The sequence below is a fragment of the Hyperolius riggenbachi genome, chromosome 3, assembly GCF_040937935.1.
Source record: "Hyperolius riggenbachi isolate aHypRig1 chromosome 3, aHypRig1.pri, whole genome shotgun sequence".
Lineage (NCBI taxonomy): Eukaryota > Metazoa > Chordata > Amphibia > Anura > Hyperoliidae > Hyperolius > Hyperolius riggenbachi.
Window position 1 is genome coordinate 493,787,310 of NC_090648.1, and position 15,669 is coordinate 493,802,978.

At 45.1% G+C, this 15,669-nt stretch overlaps 2 protein-coding genes across 4 annotated transcripts in view; one reads left to right on the forward strand and one right to left on the reverse strand.

The window, feature by feature from the left end:
- ETFBKMT (electron transfer flavoprotein subunit beta lysine methyltransferase) overlaps positions 1-15,669 on the forward strand; it is a 108,827-nt gene that overhangs the window by 37,384 nt on the left and 55,774 nt on the right. The gene's annotated exons all lie outside the window — the stretch shown is intronic.
- Positions 10,331-15,669, reverse strand: part of AMN1 (antagonist of mitotic exit network 1 homolog) — a 143,589-nt gene continuing 138,250 nt past the window's right edge. For both annotated transcript variants that reach the window (XM_068278234.1, XM_068278233.1), the window contains one exon: positions 10,331-11,324. In XM_068278234.1, coding sequence (XP_068134335.1) covers positions 11,251-11,324 — 74 coding nt within the window. In that variant the 3' untranslated portion in view covers positions 10,331-11,250. The remainder of the gene's footprint in view (positions 11,325-15,669) is intronic.

The window sequence follows — 15,669 nt, forward strand, 5'->3', positions numbered from 1 at the left end:
AACACGGATCGCAGAACGTTCAGATGCGGATATCCGATTCGGATGTGGATATCTGGGTATCTGGATCAATTCAGATTTTGAACAGGGGTATCCGAGCACCCCTGGCTGGGCCATGTAGTGTAGATAAGAGTAGCTTAGGGACAATTTTGGGGAGTAAAAAGTCCATAAGACGCCCCTGCATTTTAGACACACAGGTGTTTTTTTCGGGAAACAGTAAAAAAGGGCGCAGGAGGCTAGTGGACAAATCGGACGCTGCCATTCACTCCCATAATAAATATCGTTTACTGGGCGCCGAACAGGAAAAAAGGGCGCCCGAGAATAATAACGTTTTCCAACGGCGTCCGAAGATTTTTAATGTTTTATAACTGCTTGTGATGATTTACGTTTCCTATTTCAATAAAACATTATTTTAAACGTTATCCCTTACTGTTTGTAAAACATTATTATTCACAAAATAAAGCGATCAGTACGTAACGTAAATTGTAATATATTTTATCCCTTACTGTTTCTAAAACATTATTCTACACACAATACAGTGATCACTAAGTAGGGTCTTAAGGTCCGTACACACGCCGGACTTTAGGCAACGACGGGTCCGTCGTTGCCTCCCGCTGGGTGGGCGTGCCAGCGACAGTCCGGCGTGTGTACGCTCTGTCGTCAGACTGATACGGCTGTTTCTGAGCAATCCGCCCGGCGGATCGCTCAGAAACAGCCGTATCAGTCTGACGACAGAGCGTACACACGCCGGACTGTCGCTGGCACGCCCACCCAGCGGGAGGCAACGACGGACCCGTCGTTGCCTAAAGTCCGGCGTGTGTACGGACCTTAAGGTTTAGGCACCACCAGGGGGGTCTTAGGTTCAGGCACCACCAGGGGGGTCTTAGGTTCAGGCACCACCAGGGGGGTCTTAGGTTTAGGCACCACCAGGGGGGTCTTAGGTTCAGGCACCACCAGGGGGGTCTTAGGTTCAGGCACCACCAGGGGGGTCTTAGGTTCAGGCACCACCAGGGGGTCTTAGGTTCAGGCACCACCAGGGGGGTCTTAGGGTTAGGCACCACCAGGGGGGTCTTAGGTTTAGGCACCACCAGGGGGTCTAGGGGTTAGGGGTAGGTACAGGGAGGGTTACTTACTAAAAATTTTTTAAACGTTATTAAACATTTCACTTTTTAAACGGAAGATTAACGTTTTCGCAATTGCCGATTTCATGCACATTATTTAATGATTTATAACTTTATAAAACATTATTTTTAAACGAAATATAGTACATTATATTTTTAAACGTTATCCATGTTTATCGTTTAAAACTCCGCGCCCTTTTTTCCCAGTGCCCCTTTTTAACGTACGCGTTTTTTTCCCCCTGATTTTGGCCCTCTAAACCTTGCGTCTTATATGCAGGAGCATCTTATATTCCGAAAAATATGTTATTAGGCCCTGGTGATCTTCAGAAGAAGCAAAAACTCAGACACAAGTTCTGTTCACAAATTGCTTCTTAGTTTTGTTTTTTTTTGAAAGGTGGCCTTTTTATACCATTGAGTTCCATAAAATCAGGTTATTTAGTTAATAATTACAATATGGCGTGTCCAGGAGACATGTCCCTAAAAAGTAAAAGGGTCCATATACTGGTCGATTTCAGTCATTGATCTATCGAACGATTCTATATAATCGATTGATCAATCAGAAATCGATTCTTTCAAATCTATCCATCGATTTGTGGCCGATTTCGATGGATTTGATCTCTCTGACAGGATGGAAGATCTAGGTCGATCTGCTGCTGGTAGCAGACCGATGGCCCATAGAGTTGCACTGGATCTAACAGTCCAATAATGCATTTAGATAGATTTCCAATAGATTTCATTCTGAAATCTATTGGAAATCTGTTCCTAGTGTGTGGCACACATTTATTTATTTAAGTATTTATATAGCGCCAACATATTACGCAGCGCTGTACAGAGTATATTATAGAGATGGGCCGAACGGTTCGCCGGCGAACGGTTCCAGGCGAACTTTAGGGGTTTGCGTTTGCCTGCATCAGGCGAACTTTTGCGAAAGTTCGATTCGCCCCATAATGCTGTATTGAGCAAAATTTTTACCCTCCATTTCACTGTCAGCAGACATGTTATTGTCAAACACACTGCTTTCAGTGCTAGAGAACCCGCCCACCTTCCCTTCAAGCTAGGTCCTTTATACCATTTGACTCAGTTGTCTGCCTACACTAATTAGTTATGGGACAGCTGCTACATACTCTGCTAGGGAGATTTGAATTGGCCTCCTCCCACCTCCTCCTCATTCCCTATTCCCTCCTACCGGAGGGAGGAGGGTCTCTTCTGCCAGGGAATTATACTATTTTAAAAACCAGTATACATCATACCATAGCTGGGAATCGAACCCAGATCTCACTGTGTGGTGGGCACGTCACCCTAAGCACTGTACCACTACAGTAGTAAGTGAAGCTAGCCTAAAATTTAACATTTATGCTCAATGCAATAGAACCATTAGGTTGCTTAAAGTAGAACTGTAGTGAGAGGTATATGGAGGCTGCCATATTGATTTCCTTTTAAGCTATACCAGTTGCCTGGCAGCCCTGCTGATCTATTTGGCTGCAGTAATAATAATCCAAACATTTGTGTAGTGCTTTTCTCCTGTCGGACTCAAAGCGCTCAAGAGCTGCAGCCACAGGGATGCGCTCAAGAGGCCACCATGCAGTGTTAGGGAGTCTTGCCTTGAACTCCTTACTGAATAGGTACTTGACCTAGCCAGGATTCAAACCCTGGTCTTCCATGTCAAAGGCAGAGCCCTTAACCAGTACACTATCCAGCCACTGTAGTGTGAATCACACCAGAAACAAGCATGCAGCTAATCTTGTCAGATCTTACAAAAATGTCAAACACCAGATCTGCTGCATGCTTGTTCAGGGTCTAGGGCTAAAAGTATTGGAGGCAGAGGATCTGCAGGATAGCCAGGTAACTGGTATTGCTTAAAAGGAAATCAATATGGTAGCCTCCATATACCTTTCACTACAGTTCTCCTTTAAAGGGAACCTTAACTGAGAATGATATGGATGTTTCCTGTAAACAATACCAGTTGCCTGGCAGTCCAGCTGATCTTTGTGACTGCAATAGTGGCTGAATCACACCCTGAAACAAGCATGCAGCTAATCCAGTCTGACTTCAGTCAGAGCACCTGATCTGCATGCTTGTTCAGGGGCTGTGGCTAAAAGTATTAGAGACACAGGATCAGCAGGCGATTCAGGCAACTGGTATTATTTTAAAAGGAAAAATCCATATCCTTCTCCGTTTAGGTTCCCTTTAAGGATTTGTAGCATAAAAGCCAACTCACATTGGCTGGGATTTGAACCTGGGTCTCACTGTATGGTGGACAAGCACACTAACCACTATACCAACTGAAGCTGGCCTGAAATTGCTGGCCTAAAATTTACTATTTATGCTCAATACAAGAGAAAAAGTAGACAAGACAAATAACACAAAAGAGAAGGCCATGTCTGGCTAAATATCTGTAAGCAGTGGCTGCATGGTGTAATGGATAAGGGTGCTGCCTCTGACAAAGGAGACCAGAGTTCAAATCTCAGCTCTGTCTGTTCAGTAAGCCAGCACCTATTCAGTAGGAGACCTTAGGCAAGTCTTCCTAACACTGCTACTGCCTATAGAGCATGCCCTAGTGGCTGCAGCTCTGGTCCTTTGAGTCCGCCAGGAGAAAAGTGTGATATAAATGTTATTTGTCTTGTCTACTTTTTCTCTTGTATTGAGCATAAATAGTAAATTTTGACCCAGGTTCAAATCCCAGCCAATGTGAGTTGGCTTTTATGCTACAAATCCTTAAAGGGAACCTAAACGGAGAAGGATATGGATTTTTCTTTTTAAAATAATACCAGTTGCCTGAATCGCCTGCTGATCCTGTGTCTCTAATACTTTTAGCCACAGCCCCTGAACAAGCATGCAGATCAGGTGCTCTGACTGAAGTCAGACTGGATTAGCTGCATGCTTGTTTCAGGGTGTCATTCAGCCACTATTGCAGTCACAAAGATCAGTTGGACTGCCAGGCAACTGGTATTGTTTACAGGAAACATCCATATACCTCTCACTACAGTTCTCCTTTAAGCAACCTAATGGTTCTATTGCATTGAGCATAAATGTTAAATTTTAGGCTAGCTTCACTTACTTCTGTAGTGGTACAGTGCTTAGGGTGACGTGCCCACCACACAGTGAGATCTGGGTTTGATTCCCAGCTATGGTATGATGTATACTGGTTTTTAAAATAGTATAATTCCCTGGCAGAAGAGACCCTCCTCCCTCTGGTAGGAAGGAATAGGTAGAAGGGTGGAGGGTAATTAAAATCTCCCTAGCAGAGTGTGTATAGCAGCTGTCTCATAACTAATTAGTGTAGGTAGGCAAATGGTATAAAGGACCTTGCTTGGAGGGTGGGCGGGTCCTCCAGCAGTGATGTGTATTTCACTCAATTAGGTGTGGCTCCAGGTATTAGAGCTTTTGAAACATGTTTTCTATCATTTTTCCAGTTGATAGAATTTTTTTAAACTTTCAAAGTTCGCCTCCCCATTGAAGTCTATTGCGGTTCGCGAACTTTTTCGCGAACCGAATAGGGTTCGCGAACTTTTTCGCGAACCGAACAGGGTTCACGAACCTAAAATCGGAGGTTCGGCCCATCTCTAAGTATATATTGTCTTGTCACTAACTGTCCCTCAGAGGGGCTCACAATCTAGTTCTTACCATAGTCATATGTCTATGCATGTATCGTGTAGTGCATATATCATAGTCTAGGGCCAATTTAGGGGGAAGCCAATTAACTTATATGTATGTTTTTGGAATGTGGGAGGAAACCGGAGTGCCCGGAGGAAACCCACGCAGACACGGGGAGAACATACAAACTCCTTGCAGATGTTGACCTTGCTGGGATTCGAACCAGGAACCAGTGTTGCAAGGCAAGAGCGCTAACCACTATGCCACCGTGCTGCCCGATAGATTCCTGTCAGCTTCGACTTGACAGGCATCTGATGGTGGTATCTGCTGCAATTCTATAAGTGTATGGCCATCTTAAGTGTCAGCGAATCTATTTGCAAAAACAGCTGGAAAATGTTTTACCAGTTTGACATGCCCTTTAGACCCGTTGTCAGGTTATCTCTGGCCTAATCAAATATTATAAGCAAAGAATAAAAGAACTTTGGAGTCATTTGTTCAGATAAAAAAAAATCAATAACTAGCATTCTGAAAACTGCAAACAGAAATGCTTCTATGCCTAATGCTAGGTACACACCATACAATTTTCTGTTATGCTGGGCATACACGGGCCGATGAGCCCTTATCAATCGAGCCGCTGGTGGCTCGATTGATAATTTCCGACAGGTCCGATGACCCGCCAGATCGATACCCCGCTCGATCCCCGTAATAACGGGGAATCGAGCGGAAGATAAGGAGCCCCCGCGTGGACGCAGCAGAAGTCGATCCGGCAGCTAATCGGGTCGACTCGTGTATGCCCAGCATTGGATTTACCTGCCAGATAGATAATTTCCAACATGTTGTAAAATATCTATCTAACCATCTATCTGCCTAGCAATTAGGCATTGTTCTATTCAGCAGATGACCACAAGGCAATGCACCAGAGATAATGACCAGTCTCTACCAGTACTTTATGCTGGGTTTACACCATACAATTTTCTGTTATGCTGGGCATACACTGTTTTGCTGGGCATACACGGGACGATCCGGAGGCCGATTAGCCGCTGGATCGACCCCCGCCGAGTCCCCTTGTGTGCGCGCAGATCGATTGCCGCTCGTCCCTGCCGGCGCTTCTGATCACCCGCTCGAATCGGCGCTATTGTCCGCCTGCGGGGATCGAGCACGGAATCATTCCCCGCGGTGATCGGACACGTCGGATAATCGAGCCACCAGCGGCTCGATTGATAAGGTGGCATCGAGTCGTGTATGCTCAGCATTAGATAGTTCTTATCAATTGAGCTGCTGATGGCTCGATTGATAAGATCCAACCTGTCCGATCACCGCGGCAGATCGATACCGCGCTCGATCCCCGACGAACTGGAATCGATCCGCGCGGACGAGTGGTGATGCGTCGGCATCAAGGCCCCTGGCTCGATACCAGCGCATAAACGAACCATGTATGCCCAGCTTTAAATTCTTCTGTTAGATTTTCTGTTAGAATGCATAATTAGATTATTTTCTGTAGAGAATGGCCATTATCTCTGGTGCATTGTCTTCTGCTGGTTATCTCCTGCTGAGTAGAACAATGCCTAATTGCTCGGCAGATAGATCGTAAGATAGATACATTTCCAACATGTTGAACTTTATCTATCTGGCAGGTAAAACTAAAGGTGGCCATACACTTATAGATTTGCAGCAGATCCGACCATCAGATAGATTTCTGTGAGATACCTGTCAAGTCAAATCTGACAAGAATCTATCTGATGTGTGCCACACACTAGGGACAGATTTCCAATAGATTTCAGAGGGGGGGGGGGGGGTTGTGTATCGGCCTGTAGTGGCTTCTACCATCTGCAGAACCTTTATACATTTTTCAAGAGCACGACCACCTCCAATCCGGCCACTACTACTGGATTGCCCAGGTGGAGACTGGTTGTGTTCTCCATCTGCTCCTTGTGGTTGGTTGCCCCTCTTTGCAACCAACGTTTGTGAGTATACATCATCTCCACTTATACCAGGAACAGTGACATATTGCGCTATTGGGCTCCTGTTGTCTCTATGTTTTTTCCTAACGGTGAATCCTCACCTCCACCCCCTTTGTGTACACATTGGTCGCTCCATTCTATCTTCAATCTCCCCATGTACTACAGTATGCACGCCGCTGGTAGTGTATCATACACACTCATTACGTACAGGGATGAGCTCCGAATAAAATTCAAATGAAATCCGAATGAGTTTAATTTGGATTTCATCCCCTAATTACTGCACCTGAGCGTGTGTGCGCGGTGTGGGGGAGGGGGGGGGGGGAATTTAACTTACCCAGCATCCTTCTTCTTTAACCCGTCCCACGGCGCGTCCCACGCTGCGTTCCAAGCCGCTTCAAGTGACTACTACCTTGAGGAAGTGTTTGTAGTCACATGACCGCGGCTTGGAACGCAGCATGGGACGCGCCATGGGACGGGTTAAAGAAGCAAGCTGCTGGGTAAGTTTAACCCGAGCACACAAACGAAACTCATTCAGATTTCATCCAAATTTTATCCGGAGCTCATCCCCGATTACGTACACATCCCATCTACCTCTGCATGTAACCTGGTATTCCAGCTATGCCGGTACTCACATAGCCCTTTAGGGACAGCGCTGCTGTGATGCGGTCAGTTTGTGTCACGACCAAGCCTGGCCAGTCAGGCCCGCAATTCAAACCTTGCGTGGTGCGTGACACCAGGACGCAGGGCTGATTGGGAAGAGGGCGGAGGCACGGGAGGTCAGCGTGGTGACGCTGCAAACGTGACGTGTTTCGCCAATGTGGCTTCTTCAGACGTGTGACGCAACATTGGCACGCCCCTCCTTCTATACTGGACGGGGCAGTTCATTTGCATTGATTTAACATTCAATTAGCGATGGCTATTCAGTTCAATAACATAGCAGCCAGAGAGACACAGGCAGTTCATAGCCCCAACTTGGACCTATTGTGCACATTATTTATTTTATTAACTAAAATCAGCAATATTTGGCATAGTTCCCCTTTAAGACTTTTATTGTATCAGTGATACACATGTGCATGAAGCATAAATCATCAGGAACCTTCGTTATCTCAGCAAAGCAAGAATATGTAGATAATTTCATGGCGTTTTATTGCAATCTTCAGTCAGCCCTATTAACTGGCTCAGGTTTCTCTTAAAGGACAACCGAGGTGACCCGTGACATGATGAAATAGACATGGGAATATACAGTGCCTAGCACACACATAATTAGGCTCTGTTCCTTGTTTTCTTTCTTTGCCTGAAAGAGTTAAAGGGAACCAGAGACGAAGCACCCTTGTGTATTTTACCATATATATCAGTAAGAACATTAGAGAAAACACTTACCATGCTCTCTGTTTCATCCTCACTGCTAATAGTGTCTGTTATCAGCTGTGATAAGAATCCCGGACTTAGCATTTAGTCTAGCTTTGCAGGGAATAATTATAGCTGAGTCATTATAGCAGAGCCACAAGGGGGCATGCTTGGGCTTGAAAAGACACCAGAGAAGACAGACTCAGCTATAATCTTTCCTTAGCAAAGCCAGACTGAGTGCTGAGTTGGGGATTCTTATCAGAGGTGATAACAGGCAGATTAAACAGAGAACAATGAAACAAAGAGCAGATTAGGTGTTTACTGTCATGTTCCCACTGATTTATAAGGTAAAATACAAGAGGGTGCTTCATCTCTGGTTCTCTTTAAGCATCAGATATGCAAGTGAGTTTCTTTCCGGGTCGGGACCGGGTCAGACTAAAGCATAACCCTCACTGATTAGTAATTACAGCCATAAAACACTTTCCTGTCAGTAAATGGCTTCTGAGAGCAGAAAAGTCAATAATTAATAGATTTGAGCTCTGGCATACTATATATTCTGGCGTATAAGACTACTTTTTAACCCTTGAAAATCTTCTGAAATGTCAGGGGTCATCTTATACGCCAGGTGTCATTGATGCCGGTTGATGCCCTATCCTGTTACCGCCTCTCAGATCTCACTGCTGAGGACTGTAGTGAAGCGGCGCAGGCGCACATGTGCGAGATCTGAGAGGCAGAGAAGGAGGTAAATAGGGTGGGCCAAAAGGGTGAACGAGGCATGTTTTATGGGCACAGCGTGAAATATTCTTCCATTCCTCTCTGATAGAGACCCTAGACAGGAAAACAGGTAGAGCTGACCAATCCACTTATAGGGAGAGGGAGAATTGACCAATCCAACCAATCGCCTGCATACAGTTACATACTGGGTACCACATACAGTGCAGCACCAGAATCTGTTCATACATAGCACCAGTATATGGATGTTATTTTTATTTTTTTTATTTGGTGTGCGTTGGAAGAGGGGTAGTCTTATATGGCAAGTATATCCCAAACTCTATATTTTAACTGGAAAAGTTGGGGGGTCGTCTTATTGGCCGGAATATACGGTACTTCAAAAAAGGTGTCATTGAAAAGAAATGATGAAACAGTAAAAACTTAAAAACTAGATTAAAATATAAAACTGTAGGATAGATACAATTGTTTTTATCATCAGTTTATTCTCACCTCGTATGTCCTTTAGGCCTCTTTCACAGTGGGACGTTGCGTTTGATGCGACGTTAAAGTCGCACAACGTGCCCCTAACGCAGCGCATGTAGGTTATAAAATTGGACGATATTTTGCATAGCGTTATGTGTCTCTTGGTGCGCCGTTTTCATTGCATACTCATGGAACGAAAACGGCGCATGCGTTACATTTAAAAAAAAATAAAAACATTACTGAGCATGTGCAACACACATAACGCAGCAATTGCTAAACACACCGCATGCAGCACTCTCTAAATATTGCTACATGTTACACACAACACAACGTGTGCACTGTGAATGTCGCACAGACTTTGTATTGCTGTGCGTTAGTCTGCGCTATAATTTTTTATAACGTGCGACTTTAACGTCCCACTGTGAAAGAAGCCTAAAGAATAATCTCCAGCTACGTTACCCTAAGAGAAATTACGGCATAAGTAGAAAGGGAAGTGAAGATAGAGGGAAGTTGAAGAAGAACCCCGGAAACTATGATTGGCTGTTATATACCAGCTTACTAAGGGTTAACTCTCATCGTCACCCTGTGGGTGTGGGCCAGCTACACATTACATTCTAAGCTGTCTATTGGCTCATAGGAGCATGTGATGATGTGATGTGCAGAGGCCTCACTGCACACGTGTGAAGGGCCCCAGCCATATATGGCAATTCCTTTTCCAGATTGTTTACCGTCTAGCATGGCTGATGAGCCTGGATGTCTCCACATGTGAGCAGATATAGCCGTATTTGACCTGGTAGGATGTACCACTAAAACTCAGAACTGTTTCACTCTTAGAATGTCTCTTAAAGAGAAACCGTCACCAAGAATTGAACTTCATCTTAATCAGTAGCTGATACCCCCTTTCCCATTAAGGAATCTTTTCCTTTTCTCAAACCGATCATCAAGGGGGATCTGTATGGCTGATATTGTGGTGAAACCCCTCCCACAGTGTGATGTCAGGACCATGGTCCTGACAGTTTCCTGTCTGTAAACCTCATTGCATTGTGGGAAATAGCTGTTTACAGCTGTTTTCTCTAATGTTCCCACTGATATATATGGTGAAATACATGAGGGTGCTTCATCTCTGGTTCACTTTATTGAGGTGGTGAAATCATTAGCACCAAGTCACAGATATACAATGCGCTTAAAACTTAACTTTTATTATACTATTATAAGAACTGTCATAGACCAGTAAAACACAGAGGGCTTGATTCACAAAGCAGTGCTAACTGTTAGCACGCTTGTGAAAAGCCCCTCTTCATGCCTAAACTTAGTTTAGGCATGTTAAAAAGAACTCACGCGCAAAGTCCCGTGCGCAAAACTTTGCGAAACGAAAACGCCGCACCTGATGCACCTATAAGGTCGCATGGGGTGCGACCTTAACGGCGCATAGTGTGACGTCGTGTGACGACCTTATAGGCGCATCTGGTGCGCCGTTTTCGTCGCATCGCGGTGCGACGTTTCAAGCGCGTGCAAAGTTTTGTGCGCGGGACTTTGCGCGCAATCTGATTGTCAAAACGGTGCTAACCTACTTAGCACCCTACTTATCACGCCCAAAGTCTTTAGGCGTGCTAACTAAGCACCGCTTTGTGAATCAAGCCCAAAATAACAAACAAAGAAGTACTTTTCTGCTGTGCATATGGCTGCAACCCTATCATGTCACTAACAGCCCCCTATCATGTCACTAACAGTCCCTTATCATGTCACTAACAGCCCCCTATCATGTCACTAACAGCCCCTTATTATGTGACTAACAGTCCCTTATCATGTCACTAACAGCCCCCTATCATGTCACTAACAGTCCCTTATCATGTCACTAACAGCCCCCTATCATGTCACTAACAGTCCCTTATCATGTCACTAACAGCCCCCTATCATGTCACTAACAGCCCCTTATTATGTGACTAACAGTCCCTTATCATGTCACTATCAGTCCCCTGTCCATGTTTGCAGACAGGTCCTCTTGATGATAACTTCAGCACAGGAAGAAGTTGGTGCTAGTATACTGTCCAGGTAATTTGTTTGATCTTGTTTGGTCCGACCAGTTCTTCCAGAGCCTCCCTGGAGCGTTCTGTCAAACGATAAATACAATTATTAGTGCCGACAGGTGACCCGGAATATCTCCACATTATATATCAACTTTTATAAGGGGAAAAAAAGTAATTTTAAAAAACTTTCTTACATAGCAGTGTTCTTAAAAAAAAAATAAATAAAAAAAAAAGGATTAAAGCCCTTCTTTTCCTCCAGATCAATAATGATAATACATGATTTATTATTATACTCTCTTGAACAGATAAAAGAAGCTCCCTGACTATCCTCTATAATAAAACCCCTGTGTCCCTGCGTACTGCTGTCTCTGTGTCCTTGGGTCTGTCCTTTTTGCTATTGCGCATGTGCGCAGCACGGACCCGGACAGCAGTTGGGACTGGAGGACTGGGCCAGTGAGCCGGGTGTGCGTGTGCAGGCGTGTTTGCGAGCAGGTGTGGTAGGTGCGCACGCATGCACACAGTTAAAAAAAACAGACCTACAGCCCATTTTTAAACGGGCTTGCGTCTAGTAGTTGTACATATTAATTCCCCATTACCCACTGCCCATATACCCTGTACACCAGGGGTGCCCAATAGGTCAATCTACCGGTAGATCGCGACCGCCTATTTAGTAGATTGCGGCCGCTTGGCTGTGTCTTGTCAAATTTAGCTGCCGCAGCTGTCACAAAATCCTACCTACCGCGTGGATGAAGGAGAGAGGCATACAGTGCTGGCCAATGAGGTCAGCGGATGTGTCCGTGGCCGCCCCTTCCTGTGGGCAACAGCCAATCAGTATAGCTGAAAAACCTGTGATGTCACATCCAGTCTGAAGGAGGGGATGTTTCACCAGCGCTGTACTGCAAGGCTGGGTCTGTGGGATCAAGCAGCTCCTTGGTTTGCCTGCCCGACATACTGACATGAATTGCAGCATCACAGCACCCGCATGTAGTGTTTCCTGTCCTGCTGCTGGCTGGGGCAGTGGGGATAAAGCGGCTCCCGCTGTCACACTCCAAACCAGGTGAATAAATCTACTTCTCTCACTGTGCCAACACCTTCATGACAAGAATTATTTTCTGACTAGTAGACCCAGCCCGTTTAAAAACGAGCTCTAGGTCTACGGCTGCCGCCGCCAGTGTGCATGCGTGTGCCCGCAACCGCCGCCCACCTCGCTCGCCCACACCCACCCACCTCACTCGCCCATCCAGCTCCCTGGTCCCAGCTGTCCGTTACTGCGCACATGCGCAGTAACAAAAATCCTGGGACACAGGGACAAAACTGCTGGACGCAGCGACACTTAGCTTTTATTAGGTAGGATAAGTGTTAATATGTGCAATACACAAGACTATTGATCTATTGATTAAACTGAATGCACAAATTGCCACAGGAGAACTGTAGTAATCGTTACTTACCAGTTAATACCAGTTCATTTTCCACACTTTGTGTGTGTGTGTGTGTGTATACATATATATATATATATATATATATATATATATATATATATATTTATTTATTTATTTTTTTGTCGGGGGGGGGGGGAGGGGCATGGTAGGCGGTAGATCACATCAACTTGGTAGTTATCAAAGTAGCTCATGGACCGAAAAAAGTGTGGGCACCCTTGCTGTACACCGTACACCAGCTGAGATATCTCTGCATCCCTGTGTGACAGCTTTACTCACATGACTTGTAGATCAGGTCTGATCATTGCTCTGTGCTGTCCTTCTTGTTCCTGCCTATAATGTATACACTGTACACCAGCTCTGATATCTCTGCATCCCTGTGTGACAGCTTTACTCACGCATGCCTTGTAGTGTCACAGAGATATTATTGCTAGGTATTGAATAACATTCTTTACCTTATAGACAAGTGTTTCTCAACATTTTATTGGTATGTACACCTTTTAAATGGAACTTAAACTGAGAAGGATATGGATCTTTCCTTTTAAAATAATACCAGTTGCCGGACTCTCCTGCTGATCCTGTGTCTATAATACTTTTAGCCACAGCCCCTCAACAAGCATGCAGATCAGGTGCTCTGACTAAAGTCAGACTGGATTAGCTGCATGCTTGTTTTAGGTGTGTGATTCAGCCACTACTGCAAACACAGAGATCAGAAGGATAGTCAGGCAACTTGTATTGCTTAAAAGGGTACCAGAGACGAAGCACCCTCATGTTTTTTACCATATATATCAGTGGGAACATTAGAGAAAACACCTACCCTGCTCTCTGTTTCGTTCTGCACTGCACAGCCTGCTTCTAATCAGCCCTGATAAAATCCCTGACTGAGCATTCAGTCTGGCTTTGCTCAGGAATATTTATAGCTCAGTCTGTGTTCTCTCATGTCTTTTCAAGTCCAAGCCTGCCCCCTGCTGGCTCTGCTCAGGAATCATGATAGCTGAGTCATTATAGCAAAGCCAGACTGAATGCTCAGTCCGGGAATTTTATCAGAGCTGATAACAAGCAGGCTGTGCCAGGGGCGGACTGGCCAGGGGGGAAATCTCCCCCCAGGCCGCCTTTCATTCAGTGATTTAGGGCTGGTCTAGTGTCTGGTGTATTCAGGTTTGTTGTTGTAAGGCAATGTGAAACACTTGGCTAGCTGATAAAAGTGCAATTAGAGGGCAGGCAAGCTGGTAAATATACACAGCATGATGCAGAGCTTGCCTGGAGGGTCCGTGGGCAAACATCTGTCTTGTTTCTCCACATTGTTCTAATGACTGCATGTTTGGACAAGGCTTTAAACAAGTTGAAAAGTTTTTGACAGTCCCTAGACTGGAGGGCTGCTTTCTGACTTGTGTAAGAGACTGGCAGGGATAGGAGTCATATTATAGGCAAGTAGCCTCTCTGTGTGATGTGAGACTGCAATACAGATAATCTCTCTGCTCCATCTCATGATATTCTCAGTCTCTCTCCACTCTTCCTCTCTCTGGGCTAGTGCACGCCAAAATCACAATAGCAATTGCTAGCAATTTGCAAGTGCGATTTTGTGAAGCGATTTTTGAATGAATCGCTCCAAAAAATGCTACATGCAGTGTGTTTGTGATTTTTTCAAAAATCACAATGCTGCTGTGAGAACACCGTCATAGGGTAATATTATATAAGAAAGGTGGTATGAGTGCTCCTCAAAAGTCACAATGTCCGTTTCCTTGGATCTAAATATCAACAAACTGCTGGGTAGATCGCTATACAATGGGGATAGCACTTCCCCTGCTTTAGTGTTACAACAATTGTCTGTACAGCGCTCACTTTCCACAGTCATATATTCCACATATAAACCCCACAAGATGTCTGCAAGTTTCTCCACTCTCTAGCAGAAATGGGTACTCAGGCGACCTCCTGGTCTGTTCTCCTCATTCTGGCACCTCACCCCGATTCCACTTGTTCCTCAAAGAGAAGGGTTCATAACATAGCGTAAAACTGTAGCTTCTAAGTGCTCCCAACATGCAACAGTGAGTGCACCTTTGCACCATGTGTGTTCACCACTCCATGCACCCGTGCTACGACCGTCACCATATACTATGGGAGAAATTCCTGCTCACCGGATCTTTATGCTGCCCCGTCACAGACCAGCTATCATTCACATAGATATCACACCTTCGATTGTTCCCTTCACAAATCTCCTCTATTCTTTTGCCTTAGGTGTACCTCAGAAGGAAGACAAAAAACCAAAAAAAGAAATAAAAACGGTATTACGCTATGAGAGTCATATATTAGCCCTACAGGCATCGCATATTACGGCTGGCTGAAACCCCTATACTGACACCAAAAGCGCTGATTGCTGGTCCATGTGAGGTCAGCAACATATCTGGTGAGCGTTTAGGGGTACTTGTTTGTCCGGTGGAAGTTATAAGCACGGGCATTAATTGTGGAGCATGCTCACTGTTTAACGGGTGTATCCACTTCTACATCACGCAGAATTTAGAGAAACTGTGAACTGTAACAGAATCACGCTATGTGCATTGGTTTTTTGTCTTCCTTCTGAGGTACACCTAAGGCAAAAGAATAGAGGAGATTTGTGAAGGGAACAATCGAAGGTGTGATATCTATGTGAATGATAGCTGGTCTGTGACGGGGCAGCATAAAGATCCGGTGAGCAGGAATTTCTCCCATAGTATATGGTGACGGTCGTAGCACGGGCGCATGGAGTGGTGAACACACATGGTGCAAAGGTGCACTCACTGTTGCATGTTGGGAGCACTTAGAAGCTACAGTTTTACGCTATGTTATGAACCCTTCTCTTTGAGGAACAAGTGGAATCGGGGTGAGGTGCCAGAGTGAGGAGAACAGACCAGGAGGTCGCCTGAAATACGTGTTTAGCTGATCTGTGACAAATCAGCCTCTACACATCGGTGAGAGTACCCATTTCTGCTAGAGAGTGGAGAAACTTGCAGACATC